Raw genomic sequence first — 19678 nt, 5'->3', positions numbered from 1 at the left:
AGTTTAGTGATTCTTTTAACCCCTTCCCACCCACTTTGGTGTTTCCTTTAGGGCTGGGTTCACATATATGCGAACTGAATGTGGATTTCCCAGCATCCAATTTCCATGACAAGCAAGTGTGACTGGTTCTCAATGGAGCTGGCTCACACTGGTCCGGGGTGGCCGCGGGGGGATTGCAAAAGGGTCCTGTGCGTGTTTGGGTCCAGTTCAGGTCCGAATTCAGGCAAAAATTCAGGCCTGATCTGCACCTGAACTGGTGAACAGACACATGCACCGGACCCCGGGCAAGAACCCATGGCCACACACATGTGAACCCGGCCTAAAGCTTTTAACACCCAGGGGGGTGGGACGGATCAGCAATCATGTGACCACTGAGAGTGACCACTGAGACAGTTTCGGCAGCTTGGTCTCTCCGCTGGAAGCGCGCCATGAGCATGCTCCCAGCACATAAACATTGCACGCCCAGAGATGCACATGTGCGGTGTGTGGACGTTAAAGCCCAGCTTTTTGCCACCGCACATATGTGTTACTGCAGCGTAAAGATGTTAAGCAGCATCAGGGAATGCACTTAAATGAATGACGAGTGTCTTATGTGCTGATCTCTTCACTGAAATCTCCTCTGTCCCCTGGAAACCCCCGCAGCTATGATCTTCCAGTGATATATCGCCTCCTTGCAACCTGTCAATTGCCCCTGAAAAGCCATCTAGGGTGGACCAGTGGATGTAAGCAGACATAAGCATAAGTCCATTTACGTCTGCCTGCCCATAGACCTGCATGGAGCCTTCAAACAGGTCCACCTGAAAATCTGACAAGCAGACCTGATGGCAAAGCCTGTGTAAGCCCCTCTTCACACTGGTGTAATTTGTCATGTGATTTGACAGTTCCAAATCGCATGACAAGTCTCACCCCCATTGTCAGCAATGGAACCGTTCAAATTGCCCCGACTTATGTTGCAGCGACTTTCAAAAAGATTCCTGCACTACTTTATGCAGATTTCATTGCGACTTGCATACACTTCTGTTAAACAAAGTCACAAGACGCAATGAACGCGGAGATGCTAATCGCACTGATCTGCAGCTTTGAAATTGTGCTGAAGTAGCATGATTTCAAACCTGCAACAGTGTGAACCAGGGCTAAAAGGGGCCTAAGATTGTAAACTCTCAAAAGCAGAGCCTCCCTAATCCTCTTGTTTTGAATTGTTCTGCAACTATATTGTCTCCTTTTTTTTTGTTAATTACTGTAGAAACTGCTGGCTCTGTATAAATCCCGTATAATAAAGAATCCCATGTATTTATTATAAAGCCAAGTTACTCAATACCTTACTTTATGCTAAATTAATAAAGCTGAACTCCAGGGAGATAGATGTGATAGAGATTAATGCATGAATGCATTTTTATGCATTGCAAGTACCTGAATTTTTCTTGGTATTAGCGTCTTGCAGTCCCTGTGCAACAGAGCTCGGACAGAAGCAAGAGCAAAGCAGCACAGGAGAAGAGGACAGATTTTCAAAGAAATGAGCTCATCGGTCTGCTACTTCTACTTTCACTGTCCAGTCGCAGGCTGGGGAAGTAGAGACTTGGAATTGTTACTGAACTGCAGCAGAACAAATCAGGTCTCTTGTTCTGCTAGACAGAGCTGTACTGTGTCGCAGAGTGGTGTAAATGTCAGGTTTGGATGGAAAACAGTACAAAAAAAAAAAAAAAAAAACAACTCCCAAATATGCATTGTATCTGTGTATTTAGCTATTTGTCTATAGTTAGGCTTATAACTTTGTAAAAAAAACAAAAACAAATCAGGTTTAGGGTATATAAATTAATCTGAATCAAACATGCACACAAAAGATTTGATGGCATAAGTAGTAATTACTAAGAACAAGGGACAGTTCCAAGTACAAATCATGAAATCCAAGGACTATTCCTAGATACCAGGAGCAGTTAAAAGCTAGGTTTTGAATCTATGATGCAGAATTATGGTATTATGTTGGCTATGTTTTCACAGTTATCTTTTGGTATATATTTAGAAATAAAAATAAATAAATTATATATATATATATATATATATATATATATATATATATATATATATATATATATATATATATATATATATATATATAATATCTAATAACAATATATGATAGATATCTGAATTTTCAGTCCTATAATTCTAAAGATAAAAGAATGAAGTACAGAGATTAAACATGCAAGCAGGTCACAGTTCAGGGACATCAAAGGATCATGTGACCTCTAAGTAGGACCAGATCCTTTCATCAGCTGTCTCCTCTAATGAAGTGTAAAAGAGCAGGTGAGGAAGGGCTGGGATTAAGGCCTGGCTATAAATCAGGTGATCCATGATAGTTGTAGATCAGCAGTGGGGTAAGTATTCAGGACAAAGGCTGCTTGTTGATGGCTAGATGTTATGTGTGGTTTAAACAAAGTGTAGTGATTTTTTTCAATTATATTATAAAGCTTCTATAGCCTTATTTTTAGTTGTTATAGTGGCAGCTGCATGTGATAGTCCCTTCTTTGCTATTGCTTTAGCTTTCAGACATTTAACATGGTTTTTCTAGCTGTCACTTTTTGATTTAGATGTATACAGTGACATGGGTAATGCTAATGCTCTATGCCAGGGGTCTTCAAACTTTCCAAACAAAGGGCCACCTTATTGTCCGTCACACTTTAGAGGAGCTGGACTGTGGCCAGCAGCAGTGAGGATTTTCCTGGCATCAGTCAGCGTAAACCTCACCACATTTGGTATTGGGAGGAATCGAGCCCCATTGTTGGTGTCAATGGGAGAAATGGTGCCCCATTGTCAGTTGGTAGAATAGTATAACGGTTGGAGGTGTAGGGTCACATCTGGCCCCTGGGCTACAGTTTTGGAGACTATTGTTTTGTCTTGCCAACATCTGTTATGCATTAGCCCTCCCAACCCCCCCCCCCCCCCCTTTTTTTTTGTTTTTTTTTTTTTTGTTTTTTTTTTTTTGTTACACCAGTCATCAATGAATGCATGGCCCTCTTAGTAAAACTCGGCACACACAAATTGCGTGTGTTTGCCTTGATTGTATAGTGCGTGACACACTGCATATAGAGGAGTGTTGCTGCAATATGTAATTATTACCACAACACACCCATCTGAATATGCCCTAAAGCTGATCCAGAAAGCGTTAACACTAAGGGCATGTTCACACTGCTCCATTGAGAAAAGTGGTAAAAATGCATATGCATTTTTGTTTTCTGGACTTTAATCTTGTACATGTGACTCAAGTGCATCATGGGTGTGCTGTTGATGCATTTACTGTTCATTTCCAATGAGGTGGTGTTTGGTGTGGTTTTAAACATGCAGCAAGTGGAACTTTTAAAAACGTAGTGTACTGGCATGAAGCGTTCCGTAGTATTCAGAGATATACATTTTTCATGCTTGTGCGCGGGTTTTTTTTTTTTTTTTTTTTTTTTTTATAGGTTATTGGGATAGATAATGTTCCATCGGTCAGAAATGATCTGCTTGTTCTGAGTCTGACTATGTTGAAGCCATTGGATTAGCAGGACATCAGGCAATTGGAAATTTCAGGAGTGGTTCGCAATGGCTGACTACATGCATCTCCCAGAATTGGCTTATATTGATGATGTATGTAGATCAATGGTGCTCACCTAATTCTGAAATGCTACTTGTATGGCTGAGACAAAGGTCATAGGTCTGCAGTCATTGACATTTAGACTGTTGGACTGTGTACTTTTTCTGGAGGAGATTTACTAAAACGCACAATCTAGTGCACCTATGCATGGCAGCCAATTGGCTCTAACTTCAGCCGTTCAATGAATAAAACCTGGAAGCTGATTGGTTTCTATGCAGAGATGCACCAGATTTTGCACTCTACGGGTGTGCTATATAACCCCTAATGTGGTTAAGCCAGAAAAAATGGCATGATGGCTAGGTAAGTAGCTTGCTTGGATGGCGAGAGCAGCAATGGAAGTCTGAATATCTCCCAGCACTGGTTTTCTGTAAAGATGGGCAGTACCTCTTGCAGCAACTTGCCTGCCGAGTTCAGTTCACAGGTAGGTAGATATCTGCCTATCTGTCCAACCTTGCCCCTGAATACACGCGTTTGAACATCTTACTTTTTTTTTTTTTTTATGAAAAAATGGTGCATGGATTGGTCTATTGGTTTACATAAGTATTACACATGATTATGGAGAAAATCACATGGAATATCTTGCCTGGGGGGGTCAACTGTCCACTGTGCGTAGTGTGGCTTATGAGATGAACAGGAATGTATTAATTCCAGTAATGTCACGCTGAAGAGGTGTGACTATGCTAATAAGTGCCTGTTGGATGTTTTAATAGGGACCTTCATTATTTCTTCCACTGTGCTTTAGTCCTGGTTGGGAAGTAAACGGATGACTGAACAAGGCATGATGAGAGGGGTCTGGAATTTGGCTGTTCTCTGGCTGCTGTGTGCTGGAATAGAAGCTCAGAATAGTAAGTATGGCACCTTCAATAACTTGCTTCCTCCAGCAGCTATATACTAATGCTGGCCATACACTATATGAAATATCAGTCGAACCCATTTTTAAAAAACGAATGTTCGTCCGTGAGAGCAAACGATGGTGCCATCATGTAATGACCGATAAATCGTTCAGTGGACATAAATGCATTTTTTTGTTTACATATACATTACCTAGTACAGACAGTTCGGACAGGAAACTCCTTAACCTTTCAATTTATTGTTTGTTCGGCAGAAAATTTCTGAACTTGTCCTTCGTTGTTTCGGCTCAAACATCCAAACGATTAGCGATTTTTGTGCCCATTAACTGGCCGAAGAATGAACAGTCGAAATGACCGAATTTCAGGCTTTTTTTTTTTTTTTTTTTTTTTTTTTTTTTCTGGGTTCCTTGTGCATTTGAGAATACTGGTATAAATTTTAAGCTGGCTTGGGTTTCCCTTTTTGTAGAGCATGCACAGGAGGAATTAAACAGAATAAGGCAGCAGGTAGTCATAAAGACTTCAGGTGACCAACTATGAGGTTTGGCATACTCATTTTAGTCTGATTTTAATTTAACACAGGATTAATGTAATGTTAGTATACACACTTAGAAAATCGGATGACAAATCTTTCAGCGTGATTGTATAATAATCTGATCGGGACAAGTGCAAAAAATTTTCTTTTTTTTTTAATATCAGATTTTATGATTTTAGTTTAATTAGTAGTCAACTGAAGAAAAAAAATAAGATGATCAAGACTGCATGCTCGGAAATGAGAATGCAATACAACACCACTTCCTAAGTTGTATTCTGACGTGCAAGACTTTTCGTAACTTTAGTAACCTCTTAATTTTCGATATGAGACTGGCATGCAACAAAAAACGATCGTTCGTCAGATAATCATGTGTAAGACATTGGAAATCCTAGGTATTCAACCTGAACTGTTTTTGATAATCAATGCCTAGATCTAAAATGGTAGTTTTACAGCTGTGGTGTCTGTGCCCCCTTAAATCTGACTTTTTAACCCAAATGTAAACCTTCTAAGACCCCTTTCACACTGGAGGCATTTTAGTGCTAAAAACTGGGGCGCTGGCAGGATGTCACCTCCTGCAAGCAGCTTCTTTGGGGCACTTTAGGAGCGGTGTATACGCTGCTCCTAAAGCTCTCCTGCCCATTGAAATCAATGGGCAGCGCCTGCAAAGTGCAGTGGCACATTGTGGGCACTTTTAACCCTTTGGCCACTAGCAGGGGTTAAAAGCACCACAAGGTAAAGCGCTGCTAAAAATAGCGGCGCTTTACTACTGGTGCCTGGGTGCTGGCAGTGTGAAAGGGCTGTTATTATACTGCATCCTAACATTTCTTAGGTGAGGTGTTTGCATTTTGGGCATTCTTCTATCCTGCCAGTAAGGGTGGCCATACATTACACAACTTGTTTAAATTACCTTAGGAGTTTCAATTTGTATGTAATATGGGCGGCACAGTGGTGCAGTGGGTAGCACTTTCGCCTAGCAGTAAGAAGGGTCACTGGTTCGAATCCCAACCATGACACTACCTGCTTGGAGTTTGCATGTTCTCCCTGTGCCTGCGTGGGTTTCCTCCGGGTACTCCGGTTTCCTCCCACACTCTAAAGACATGCTGGTAGGTTAATTGGATCCTGTCTAAATTGTCCCTAGTATGTATGAATGTGAGTTAGGGACCTTAGATTGTAAGCTCCTTGAGGGTAGGGACTGATGTGAATGTACAATGTATATGTAAAGCGCTGTGTAAAATTGATGGCGCTATATATTTACTGTAAATTAAATAAATAATGTAATCAGGCAAGCCCTTGCATTACATGGGTTTTGGAAAATCTAATAGTGTGTATGGGGTCTTGGTGTGTTTGTCAAAGGCACTCTTCCAGATGGATTAGTTTACAGGGATCCTTTGCCATTCAATACTGGCAAGGGTGCCTACAATGGTCATTTTTTATGTAAAATTTTGATCCCAAAATGAGGGGAAAAATGGCTTGCTGTTACTGATTATAAATGTATACTGCAGTTTGGCTTTGGTGTTAATCTGCTAGTACACAACACTCTCTTCACACCCCCCCCCCCCCCTTTTTCTTCCCTGCGTATTTGCAGGATAGGCATAAACTTGAATGATAAAATTGTGGAAAAAATGTTTATCTACCTATTTAGCAGTTTGCTTCACTCTGTAGTAATCTGACATTCCACACACATTGTACTTGCAGCCATTCAAGATTTTAAACTACTTAGTTTGAGGCTTCTCTCTAAATTATGACCATAAAGGCAGGGTTTGACAAAATCTGGCCCTTTAGTCCAATGGTTCACTAACTTGCTTTTGTTGCCACCAGCCTGCAGGTGTTCCTATACTATACAAAGTTGCTTGGTTATAAAATGGCCAGCAGAACTGGCATAGTGAAAGACCTATTGATTATAGAAAACCGATATTAAGAAGCTGCCATTGCTGATCTTCTGAAAATTGTAGTTGCTGACTTTCTAGTCTCGCTACTTTGAGTAGCCCACTGAATACAGGTTTCAAGGTCAAAACTTCTGCATTGCAACTGCATATCAGTGTAGTGACTGGATCAAAATGACAGCCAGAGTAGCATTTTCAGAGGCCATGTGGTTGCGGTGGCAGCCCAGTTCTCAGTACCACTACTTGCATATGGTACTGTGCAACTTGCACTGCATCAACAATGGTTACAGTGGACATTTGATTGCTATGGGCTCATTACCAGGGAGGGACCAGTACTATCTAGATGTAAGTTTGCAGATCCTTTTCTGCCTAGAACAAATTTATGATGAACTCAAACTGGTATACTAACTTTATATAATGAATTCTCTTGTGATCTAATCTATAGCTTAAGTACTGCTGGGTTGTATGGCCATCAGTTTAATTGCAAGCAAAAAGAGAATTTGTTTGGGTGAGGAGTTTGTAAACTGCTATAATATGGGTAATGTTCGGAGGTTTTTGAACATTTATTTTCACCAGGATGTGGTTTAGAACTTGTGTAGGCCTTGGCATGGTAGCCAACTTGTAATGTTTTTTTTTTTTTTTTGGGGGGGGGTGTTAATGGCAGAATTGATATAAAATTCAATTCTTATCCAGTGGGCACATGGACCCTATTGTTTAGACTGGTCACCTTTCACGAACAATATCTTTAATTTTAACAAAAAAAAAATATTCCTGGCTTGAGGGTGCAATAAGGGGTGTGGGCAGCAGCACTATCATCTCCACTCTGTTCCCAGATATCAGGTCAGATGCCTCAGCTGAGGGTCACATGTAGAATTCCAAGAGGGATTGAATGGCCACGTGACCCATCTCTGCCTAGAGCCCCACAGCACGACTCCAGTATGTACATCACATGCTGATTCCAGCAGCTCTGTTAAACCAAGAAGTCTGATGGAAAGGGTGGGGTTAGACAGTATTCTGCATCAATGGAATTTGTGTTTTTTAGCATGTGACTCGCAAACTGGAAGTGTAATTTAAGAGTTTCAGAATATACACCTGCTTTAAATCTAGAGCTAAAATTCAGTTCAGCACTCTTAATACTTTGCATATTTTTGCAGGATCTCGGAGTAGGGTTCAGCAAGGCAAATCGGAGGTGCAGAGTAATAAGCGCCCTCCCTTCAGGTCATGGAACAGTCAGATGTACCCAATCTGGAAAGGCAGCGAGTCACAGAAAAGAGACTGCTGGAAAGGTGAGACATCCAGACTTGTACACTCTCTGCTTCATTGTAAGATTTACACCACTGATCATCTAAGACCATTAACAATGCAAAGAAAAAATAGACATGGCAAGATGGTTTCTCTCAATGGTCCAGTAGGTGTGATAATTTTTTTTTTTTTTGTAGCAGCTATTGCCTTTGTGATCTAATGAAGGAAAAAATGCTTCCTTTTTTTTCAGGAGGTCAAGTGACCTTTAGTGTCCAAAACGATGCACCAACCTTGACTGGTGCCAAAGCCACCTTCTTCATCAAGATAAACTTCCCACAGAATCAGACAGTGCTACCTGATGGACAAGTTGTCTGGAACCAGAACCGCACTGACAATGGCAAGTATGATCAAAATAACCTGTCAGACCAGAAGACTAAGACTTAAAGTGGATGTAAACCCAATGTCATCCTTTCTAAACTACTGCCATAGGGGTTATCTAAGGATATACATACCTCCTGCATGTAATTTTTACCTGTCAAATGTCTCCCCTCTGTCTGTTATAGCCGAAAAACTGCATATTCTGTGGGTGGGTCTGTTGTCTGGAGCTCGGTGGGTGGAGTTGTGATGTCAGTAGACTCCCCGCCCACCTCTACACTCCCCTTGTCAATATGCATTTTCTCCTGTGTATTTCTAACGCTGAACTTCTGCTATTTTCTCTAACATCCAGTGAAAAGACAGGAAAGTAACCGCATGACTTCAGCATGCCAAATCATGCTGAGGTGTGGAACAGCCAATCCTTGCAGAGCTGCTGAAGAAAGGAGTGGGAGGGAATTAAAAAATAATGCATGTCTTAGGCTAATGCACGAGATATGTAAATCACCTGTCACTCACAGCAAGGGGGAGGATTTGACAAAGTATTTCTCAGTTTGTCAAGATTTATCTCAATGAACAATAAGAGGATTGCTCAGATTCATTAACTGTGTGGCAAGTCTGGGCTCAAATCATAGGAAATCTAATACTCTACAGTATGCTATAAAAAAAAAAACTAAAAAAAATTTCGAGTTTACATCCACTTTTAAAGTCAAGGGATTTGGTTATCAGTGAAATCTATCTCTCATTGCTAGTTTCCTGACTGCCATACTGATCTTCTTGGCTTCAATAGTTATGCACATACTTGCTCCAGGACAGCACAAGGGTCTGATATTCCTGGTCTGCATATCTGGGTCCATGACTTGGAGATTTAAAGTCTAAGTAAACATTCAGACTAACTAGCATTATCAGCCCCAGACTTTTCTGTTTCCCTGATGTGTGTAAACCCATCAATCTTGTGTTGTAAAGCATAAGGAAGGGTTAAAACAAACATCAATCTCCTGCTGGGAAGATTTCATTCACCTCCTGTCCTAGAAAATTGGATAATGTACACTCCTTGACCTGACAACTCAAATATGGTTTTCCCACTCACTTTGACAATTGTAGCACTGGCTGATTTCTGCCTGCTGGAGGCATGAACAGAAAAAACTGAACATTGTTGGCCAAAACCAGGCTGCTCAGTATTGAGTTTTTAAATTTGTGGAAACCTGGGGCAGGAGCTTGATGTGAGTTCTTCACTGATTTAAAAGCTTAGATGTCAGTGTCACTGTTGCAGCAGTTTTCTGGGGTTCACTTTACTGGAAATGATCAGGTACAATTAATGGTAGCCTGAGACTTGTCTTGAGCTCAAAGAATCTATTCCAACCTAATTCCATCCACAGTTGAGGGTTTATTAAAGCGGACCTTCAGTCTTTTTTTTTTTTTTTTTTTTTTTTTTTTTTTTTTTTTCTCTTCTTCCTCCCTCAACGAGTCTCTCCTTTCTTTTCTAACAGGTACCTGGGCTCCAGTTTACACTGATGAGGGGACAGAAGGTTCTGAGTGTAAATTTCCAGATGGCAGTCCTTTTCCACATGATTCTGAGAAAAGGCGCAGCAAGTTTGTCTATGTTTGGCAAGCATGGGGTTAGAAACTGTAGTTATACTCCTTTTTTTTTTTTTTTTTTTTTTTTTTTTTTTTTTTTTTTTTCCCTTCTCCCCTATTCAAGTTTAAAGTGTACTATTTATTTATTCCCCCCCACAGGAAAGTACTGGCAGGTAGTAGATGGTCCCTCCTCCAATCTAACCATAGATACAGATGGTATTCCCCTTGGCTCATACACAATGGAGGTAGTTGTGTACCATTATCGTGGAAGACAAAAGTTTATACCCATTGGCAGCACTACCTCTCAGTTTGTAATCACTGGTAAGTAGAATTTGTACTTTTTTACACATCTGCCCTGCATTTCAAACTTTAAAAATGATTTTAAATCCAGTAGTATGGACTTTATTTATTGGTGTGGCAGACATGTTGATCATGTGAGGTGTTCACTAACTATTCTAATGGGGAGGGAGAAGGGGCTTAACTTAAAAGCCTGCTTTCTTGGGGATATCAGACCTTCATTGGCTAAATCTACACTACTAAGTAGAAAACTCAATTCACTATTTCTTTAGTATCTGGTTTAAAGTGTACACTAAAATTAAATTTTTAAGCTAGTGGTTACACGCTTGTTACATTATTATGTAGGCTTTTCAGGTTTGAAGCATTTTAATTAAACTGTTGTATTAGACTGAGGCTGTTTCCCAGAAGTTCTGATTTTTAATGTCTGTCAATGCAAATACTGTCGTCTGGCTGTAGACTTTTGGGCTTTCCTCGGTCTTAAACCTCTAAGACACCTACTGTATATCCCAGTAATAAAGTATTCAGACTGCTTTATGGGATAACATCAGAACATGACCTGGTAGCACAGCATCCAGTAAATGGTAGACTTAGACCAGACTGTTCTGGTGAATCCTGTTAACTGTAGGCTTTTTTTCTTTCAGTAAAATGCACGTTCTTGTACAATATTTTGTAGGCTACAAAGCTTTCAATATTTACACTTCTTTTTTTTTTTTTTTTTTTTTTTTCCCTCCTAATCATACAGATCAGATACCAGTTTCTGTATCCATATCACAAGTTCTTGATCTGGACCAGGAGGACCAGCGCTTTATCCAAAATAGAGCTGTGTCCTTCTCTCTAGCAGTTCATGACCCAAGCAACTATCTTCAAGCAGCTGATATCTCCTTCTCCTGGGATTTTGGAGATCAGAGTGGCACATTTATCACCCGAAACACAGCAGTCACCCATACGTACATTACACCTGGTGTATTCAATGCCAAAGTTGTTGTGCAGGCTGCCATTCCAATCACTCCATGTGGCGGTACTGTTGCTGTGTTAACAACTGCACAGGTGGTGGGTTCTACAGCTCAACCTCCAGAGCCTTCAACAGGAGCAGCTACCACAGCTGGTGGGCAAACTGGTAAGTTCCAGAGGTCCTTAAATGTTTTCCTTGGCACTCCAGCTGTGGTGAACTACAAATCCCATCATATCTTGTAGTTGCTCCACAGCTGGAGGGCTGAGGTTGCCTACGCCTGCAGTACATGTACATATTATGTCATCCAAAGGACCTAGCTTTTAGCTGCCATTATGCTAAGGAAAGCAAAGCTTTTGTCATTGAGTCTTGACCAGAAATGCAAAACTACTTAAGATGACCTTTTGCAGTCCCATTAGTTTAGTGTATAACTCAGTATTCCATGACCTATCATCTGAAGCACTTCTATGAATTTTGGTTGTAAATCACTAGCAAAATTCTGTTCTGTGTATTCTGTAATATCTGACATGGCAAATGTCTGTACAGGGCACATTAATTTCAAAGTACCAAAATGAACCTGACAACTAAGGCACACAGGGTTTATGTAGTATGCCCTGTTCTCTCCAATTCGGCTTCTCCTCCCCTCACGTCTCGTAACAGATTATTCGCTACTACAAATCTCATTCTGAATACAGCTCACCCTTTTGTGTGGCCATTCCACCTCTTGGTAGTACAGATGCATGGCCTTTTTTTCTTTGGAAAACATACATTGTAGTAAAATGTATTCAGCACATGGCAAGTGTGGTGGGGCGTTTTTCATATCTTTACTAATTGTGGTGCAGCACGGCCATATAGAAAAAAAATCCAAGAGGGATTGCGGCACTTGAATACATTTTGAGAAATTAAATTGTATAACAAAATGCCAGTAGTCTTCCATAGACAGATTTGTGCTATGTGGATAATTCCCTCCTTCAGAGTAGAACACATCTAACATTGAGTCTCTACAACATTGCATTTATAAATCGGTTAAGCATCTTACCCAACTGAGATCCCATAGCTCTCGTGGAAGCAATAGTATCAGCCTCCACTCCAAAAAAAATTCAATAGAAGAGCGATTCCAATGGGCCCAAATGGCCTCACCCTGTAGGAATAGCTCTAGTCGTATGACAACCAGTGGTATTCTTAGAGAAAGTAGTATTAACAACCTCGTGTAATATCACTAGCAAGGTAGGATCCAAAAAGTTAATGGGTTATTTCAATTGTAAGGAAATATTTTGGTCACTAATGTACAACAAATTGTCGCAAATCTTTCTGAAACCATTATCTTTCTCTTAGTTAATGGCTATTTTGGCCATAAAATGTTCTTAACCATAAGCGGTATACAGGTGCAAAAGCTAAATGGGTAAACCGGTTGTTTTCCCTCTGGTCAACTTGAACTTTTGTCTACTGTACCATTTATTTTCCTCTACAGTTGCACCCAGTACTGCTGAAGTCCCAGGTAACTCAACACTGTTGGACACAGAAGCCAATTCTTTGGTGACTGTTGCTTCCCTAAATGAAGAGGTTAATGTGGAACCAGAAGATCCTGTGATTGCAACTGCTGTTCCAGAAAATGAACAAGCCTTGCCAGCAGATGAGGCGGTAGCTGCAACAGCAAGTGTGGCCACAGAAGACCCTGCTATTAACCAGGATGTAGTGGCTGTAACCCAACCAGAAGCAGTAGGCACAGAGGCTACCCAGGATGTAATTCCAAGTGAAGAATCTGTGACAGAAGATGTGCCATCAGATCAGCTTGAAGTGAATGCAACGCAAGTTGCCGAGGGCACAGATGCTGTACCAGCTACTGAGGCTGCCCAGGATGTAGCTAGTGCTGTACCTACACAAGGTAGGTGTCTCCAAAGGTAAAAATCTTCTTTTTCCTGTAACATTTTTCTATTGATGAGACCTGTGTAGTATCCATAGGTCATCAGATACTTCTATTTCAAGCTGCCAAGTGATGGCCAGATGCTGCACAGGAAGTAGACTACCCATGGTAGCATAGTTACATAGTTGGCAAGGTTGAATAGACACCAGTCAATCCAGTTCAACCTGTGTAGTGCGTATCTACAGTTATCCCTATTTAAGGTACCCATATAGCGTTGTCAATTTACGCAGCACTCCACACGTACATCCCACACTCACATTGGTCCCTACCCTCAAGGAGCCCACAATCCAAGGTCCCCAACTCACATTCATATACTAGGGCCAATTTTGGACAGAAGCCAATTAACCTACCAGCATGTCTTTGGAATGTGGGAGGAAACGGGCGTACCCAGAGGAAACCACCCACACGGGCACAGGGAGAACATGCAAACTCCAGGCAGCTAGTGTCGTGGTTGGGATTTGAACCAGTGACCCTTTTTACTGCTAGGTGAGAGTGCTACCCACTACACCACTGTGCTGCCCATCTTCTGCATGGGGAAGATTACTACAAACAAGGGTTTAACTAGTGCTGGAATGTTATTTGTACCACCCTTATTTTTTGCCTACCTGCAGAGTAAATGTTCTGCCAACTTTCATATAAATGTTTGTTTTATTTTACAGCCGTGGCAAATGAAGTTGTAACAGTCACTGAGGCAAATGGTGAAGTGTTGCTGCTGGCCAAGCGACAGGCACCAGAAGGACCCATTGTAGGATGTTTGCTTTATCGTTATGGAACATTTGCGGCTGACCTGGATATTGTCTGTAAGTCTTAACGCAAGACCCCCCCCCCCCCCCCCCACACGTATGTGTACATGCATGTATTCAGACCCCCTTAAATTTTTCACTGTTATATTGCAGCCATTTGCTAAAATCATTTTAGTTCAGGGGTTTTTTTCTCAATGTACACAGCACCCCATATTGACAAACACAGAATTGTTGACATTTTTGCAGATTTATTAAAAAAACCTGAAATCTCACATGGTCCTAAGTATTCAGACCCTTTGCTCAGTATTTAGTAGAAGCTCTAATACAGCCATGAGTCGTTTTGGGAAAGATGCAACAAGTTTTTTTTCACACCTGGATTTGGGGATCCTCTGCCATTCCACTCCGACTGCATCTCTGGAGCTCAGCCACAGTGATCTTTGGGTTCTTCTTTACCTCTCACTAGGGTTGTCCCGATACCACTTTTTTTTAGGACCGAGTACAAGTACCAAATTTTTTTTTTTTTTTTTTTTTTTCTATCAGCCCTTTTGGGGGGGCTTTGGTGAGATATCAGGGGTCTTAACAGACCTCTGATATCTCCCCCTTGAGACAGAGAGACAGAGAGACAGAGGATAGAGATTCCCCAGTCCCTTTCTCTGCAGCGTCAGCTGCACTGAGAATGAATGGAGAGAAGACAGCGGCTTCTCTCCATTCATAAACTGACACATCGTAATCACAGGAGATTACAATGTTTCAGTTCTGTGAATGGACAGAGTCAGCTGACTCTATCCATACACAAAGGAAGGAGGAGGGGGACGGAGGAACTGAGGGGGAGAACGGAGGGGACAGATAAGGAGAGAGGAATGCAGGGGACAGCGGAGAGACACAGATGAACGGAGGGGGCATGGAGGATGCAGTGACAGTCAGTGGTGACCGATCAGCGCTGTATGTCACTAAAGCTGGTGAAAGCCGCTGGGGGAGAATCTTGTAACTCCCCCACGCGCCGATCACAGCTGTCTTCCAGGTATCGGGGGAAGCATCGGGAGCATTTGCCCGAGTACAAGTACTTGGGCAAATGCTCGGTATCTATACCGATACTAGTATCGGTATCGGGACAACCCTACCTCTCACCAAGGCTCTTCTCCCCCAATAGCTCAGTTTGGCCAGATGGCCAGCTCTAGGAAGGGTTCTGGTCATCCCAAACTTCTTCCATTTTAAGGATTATGGAGGCCACTGTGCTCTTAGGAACCTTAAGTACAGCAGAATTTTTTTTTTTTTTGGCAAGATCTGTGCCTTGCCACGATTCTGTCTCTGAGCTCTTCAGGAAGTTACTTTGACCTCATTCTCATTTGCTCTGACATGCACTTATATAGACAGGTGTGTGTGGCTTTCCTAATAAAGTCCAATCAGTATAATCAAACACAGCTGGACTCGAAGGTGTAGAACCATCTCAAGGATGATCAGAAGAAATGGACAGCACCTGAGTTAAATATGAGTGTCACAGCAAAGGGTCTGAATACTTAGGACTATGTGATATTTCAGTTTCTTTTTTAATCTGCAAAAAATGTTTTTTTTTTTTCTGTCAATATGGGGTGCTGTGTGTACATTAATGAGGAACAACAATGAACTTAAATGATTTTAGCAAATGGCTTCAATATAACAGTGAAAAATTTAAGGGGCTCCGAATACTTTCTGTCCCCTGTGTGTGGTTTTTTTTTTTTTTTTTTGTGTTCCTAATGATGCTTTTCTTTATAGCGGGCATTGAAAGCGTACAAATTGTGCAAGTGGAACCGGTTGTATCAGTAGGGCTTGAGAATACAGTGGACCTTACAGTCACATGTCAAGGAAGGTAAGGGTGCAGAAAGTTCAGGGGATGTGGTACTACCGGTATGAGATGCAAGGGCTTAATCTACAGTTCTGCTATAGGAAAATGTATAGCTTTACTACTTTGGTAGTATAAACTTGTCGTAGAACTAATGAGTTTCAGCAGTTTTTAGAAGAATCTGTTTCTAGTGATGGTACTTTAGCAGATTTTGAGTCCAGGTACCTGTAGTAACTGAAGACTTGTTAATCGGAATTAGCTGCATCTGATACAACTTTTCTTTTATGCTCATTTTTAGTGTACCAAGAGAAGCATGCACTGTAATATCTGGACCTGACTGTAATAATCCACAGCAGACGGTATGCAGCCCAGTGGAACCCTCTTCTGACTGTCAGCTGGTCCTGCGTCAGGCCTTCAATGAAACAGGGGTCTTCTGTGTTAATGTGTCATTGGCTGATGATGTTAGCTTGGCTGTTGCCAGCACTCAAGTTAGTGTTTCAGCAGGTAGGTAGCAGTATGAGCTTATGTGACTATCATCTGTAATATCTTCTGGAGTTTTTTTTTTTTTGTATAATAAACAAATATATTTGTGTGATCCCTATACAGCTCTACGGTGCAAAGGCAAGCTGCTTGCCATGAATGACAGGTGGCTCTACACATGTTGAGACAGTCTTCAGCTTAAATAGAAGCTGTTGGTCCCTGTCCAGTCTGTTCCAAGAAACTGACCATGGGTCAGCTTAGTGTTCTCATTATACCTGTTCCTTGACTCGCACAACCCAGAAGACCTATCCTAAAATATGTAAGACTGGCGTTGACAGATTTGCAAAAGTGTTTTGCGTGATAAATTCATGTACCTGTCTATTCTGTGCCACTTCAGAATAACATGCGAGACACTATTTCAAAAGCTGTCTAGACCAGGGTCTTTGTGTGCCAAAAGAGTTGGTCTGGATTGGTTCTGTTTTGATATCTAGATACAAACTGACAGCATTTGAGTTTGGTGCATTCCAATGTAGAAATGGAGCATTGGAACTAACCAATTTTGGTGGTGCATGAGTCAAGTGTTGCATATGCACCATGAGTTGGCCCAATACAATAACCAGTGTAACTCTTGAGAACTGGTAAGGTAGCTGTTTTAAATTCCCCACCCCATACCAATGACTTGGTTGGCAGGGCTCATTGGGCTACAGAATCATGCAGGGAGGTATTACCTGACACATCCTGAGGTCTAATCTTGAATCCTACTGTTCCTTCCACAGGTGCAGCAGCTTCAGTGAATGGAATTGCTGTTACAGTTGGCATTCTCCTGGCTGCTCTTGCAGTAGCTGCTGTAGCTTACACTTACAGGTATGCACTTGGGTAATATCCAGCTCATGGAAATGTGCAGATTACAAAGATAAGACTCATTTTTTTTTTTTTTTTTTTTTCTTTTCCAACTTAGGCATGTGAAGTCATACACTCCGATCAGAAGTGGTCATGCAACTGGTAACTGGTTTCCTGATCGTCCATCTCTTTGGCTCTTCATTCAAAATGCGCTTGGGCGATCTGCAAGTGGGGAGAATAGCCCCCTTCTAAATGGTCGGGTAGTGTGAGGCAAAGGATAAGCATGGACGAGAGTTGGCTCAAGCTCTGCCAAATACCTTGCACACAATTGGGACAAACCATTTTTATTTTCTATGCTGGATATCATGCTATTGACATGTTCTCCTGTATAAATTCACTGCTATTGAGGTCCAGTGGTATAAACCTACACAGAATGGGTTGTCTTTTCCTTGTGGAAGAGTTCATTGGCACAACCTTCAACCTATGGCGGAACTCTTCGCCACCAATAAATTCTCTTAAACATCTATTTGGTGGTTGACTTTTTTTCTTCCTGGTTTTTGTTCTGTTAACACAACCCTAATGCAATGTTGATGGGTTAAACCTTAAATTATGGAAATGGCACTTAGACTCTTCTATAGAAGAGGATAAAAGAGGTTTATCCTCTTCTATATTCTTTCACAGCTGCCCAAATGTGCTTATTTGTCTATTTTGGTCTTTTAAAAATGCTTTTTGCTTCATCACGTCATGTAGATCCTCCCCCATAATGCATTGGCTTGCTGCATTACAGAATAGGTGTGTATTAGTCTGAACCACACCTCCCTCATTACTACACCACCTTGTAATTCCACCTGTTTTCTGTACAATCTCTCCTTTCGATCTACCATCAGCCATGTAGTGCAACGGTCTATCTGATTTTTGTATGAATTGAATGGGATTGTTCATGTGGGTCCTTCTATTCCAAAGTCTAGTCTTTTGGTGCATTTGGGGGTGCTATTAACAACTTGATGGCACTGTAACAACTTGGTAGTGCCAAGACCAACTAGGTTGGTCTTGGCACTACATAGTTGATGGATCTAAAGGAGAGATTGTATAGTATAGACTTCAGGATATGGTCCCCCCCCCCCCCCCCCCCTCCAATACTACAGCTCTGCTCCACATAGGCTGTTATCTGATCATTCTGCCAATGAGCAATCTATGCTAAGATGGGAAAGGTAAAATATAAAATTGATGGCTGTGTATCTAGGGAGAGTGATCGCTGAGTGTATTGGAAAAGCATGCACCTGCAGAGGTGAGTGGAAATGATTGCTCATGGAGAGTCAGAGGAGTGTGTTAATGAGGTCTGCTAGTGCTCTACTTTCATCTACTGGTTCTCCCATCCTGAATACCAAATTCAGGACAGCTAATGGAAGAGTTGTTAATGGGACACTGGCTGAGGTAATGCCTAGTTTAGGACAAACAGAAGGCATTTTATTTTCTGAAAAAGTACACTAAAGTGGGTGTAAACGCTCACTTAGCCAATGAAAACGGCCCCAGCTGATGCAGAGATTAAAAAAATCTCCCTATACAAATTTTACAAGTATATCTGCTGTCTTCAGCTTGCTATAGGCTTTAAAGTTCACATTGTGTTAGAACTTTTACTTCCTGTTTCAGCAGTAGGAGTGTAGTCTTTGCATACACTATGACAGCTAATTGGAGGAAAGGTGCACCCCTTCCACATAGGCAGAAAAATGTGCAGAGCTGTGACAAAACAAGCTCTCTGGTAATCTATAAGCACCCACCCCAACACAAATTTCAGGCTGGTTTTATCTTGGCTGTCAGAACATGTACTAATGACAAACAAAACAGCAGAAAGACTTTGGAGAGAGATTCATAAACACTACAGATGTGTGAAGGTTTACATCCACTTTAATGGTGTATATAGGGAAGCTAAAATGTAGGAAAACAGTGAACTTGGGGTGTTCCCCCATCTCCCCCCCCCCCCTGCAGGAAGACTGAAGGCCCACACACTGGCCACAGCAAGTGTGTAGACAACAGCTCTAGTGCAGCAATATTTACTAAGTGCTTGGGTAGATCAAATCAATTTGAAATGCCTCAATTTGTTTGTTAGTCAGCAGAGCCCATAATGGCATCTCTAAAATGTATGACTCTTAAAGCAGCAATATTTCTCTCCCTGGGAGCACACAGGTCTTGATTTACTGAAGGCCATTAACACATGCAGTACAGTGTTTTTCTGCATGGGAAGTAGGTTATATGGTCTCTAATGGCATTTCACACCAGTGCAGTGCTTTTCAGTGCTGGGGGGGGGGTAAAAAGGGTGTGTGGTGTATTTGTTTGGTTTTTTTTTTTTTTTTTTTTTTTTTCTAGCCTTTACAAAAAAGTTAGAGCTTCAACATTCACTAAGCTCTGGGTTAAATGAGTGCAGCACCATAATACAACTTGCCTGAGTAACTTTCAGGTAAAAAAAAAGTTACTCAGGCAAGTTGTTACACAGGGTTATGGCCTTGCCCTCTGCAGTTGCACTGATGCTTGTAGGCTAG

The 19678-nt window shown here is 41.4% G+C and overlaps 1 protein-coding gene across 1 annotated transcript; it reads left to right on the top strand.

Moving 5' to 3' along the window:
* The first annotated feature begins 4320 nt into the window (after positions 1–4320).
* Positions 4321–17665, top strand: PMEL (premelanosome protein). Its single transcript, XM_073613958.1, has 12 exons — positions 4321–4476; positions 8052–8183; positions 8390–8536; positions 10002–10130; positions 10249–10410; positions 11129–11503; positions 12807–13220; positions 13919–14059; positions 15755–15848; positions 16120–16325; positions 17078–17165; positions 17260–17665. The coding sequence occupies exons 1-12, from the start codon at positions 4395–4397 to the stop codon at positions 17408–17410; spliced, it is 2121 nt and encodes a 706-aa protein (XP_073470059.1). The 5' UTR covers positions 4321–4394; the 3' UTR covers positions 17411–17665.
* The last annotated feature ends 2013 nt before the right edge of the window (positions 17666–19678 follow it).

Source organism: Aquarana catesbeiana, linkage group LG02, assembly GCF_042186555.1.
Source record: "Aquarana catesbeiana isolate 2022-GZ linkage group LG02, ASM4218655v1, whole genome shotgun sequence".
NCBI lineage: Eukaryota > Metazoa > Chordata > Amphibia > Anura > Ranidae > Aquarana > Aquarana catesbeiana.
The sequence above is the reverse complement of the archived record's forward strand: the minus strand, read 5'-3'. Positions and strand labels throughout refer to the sequence as shown.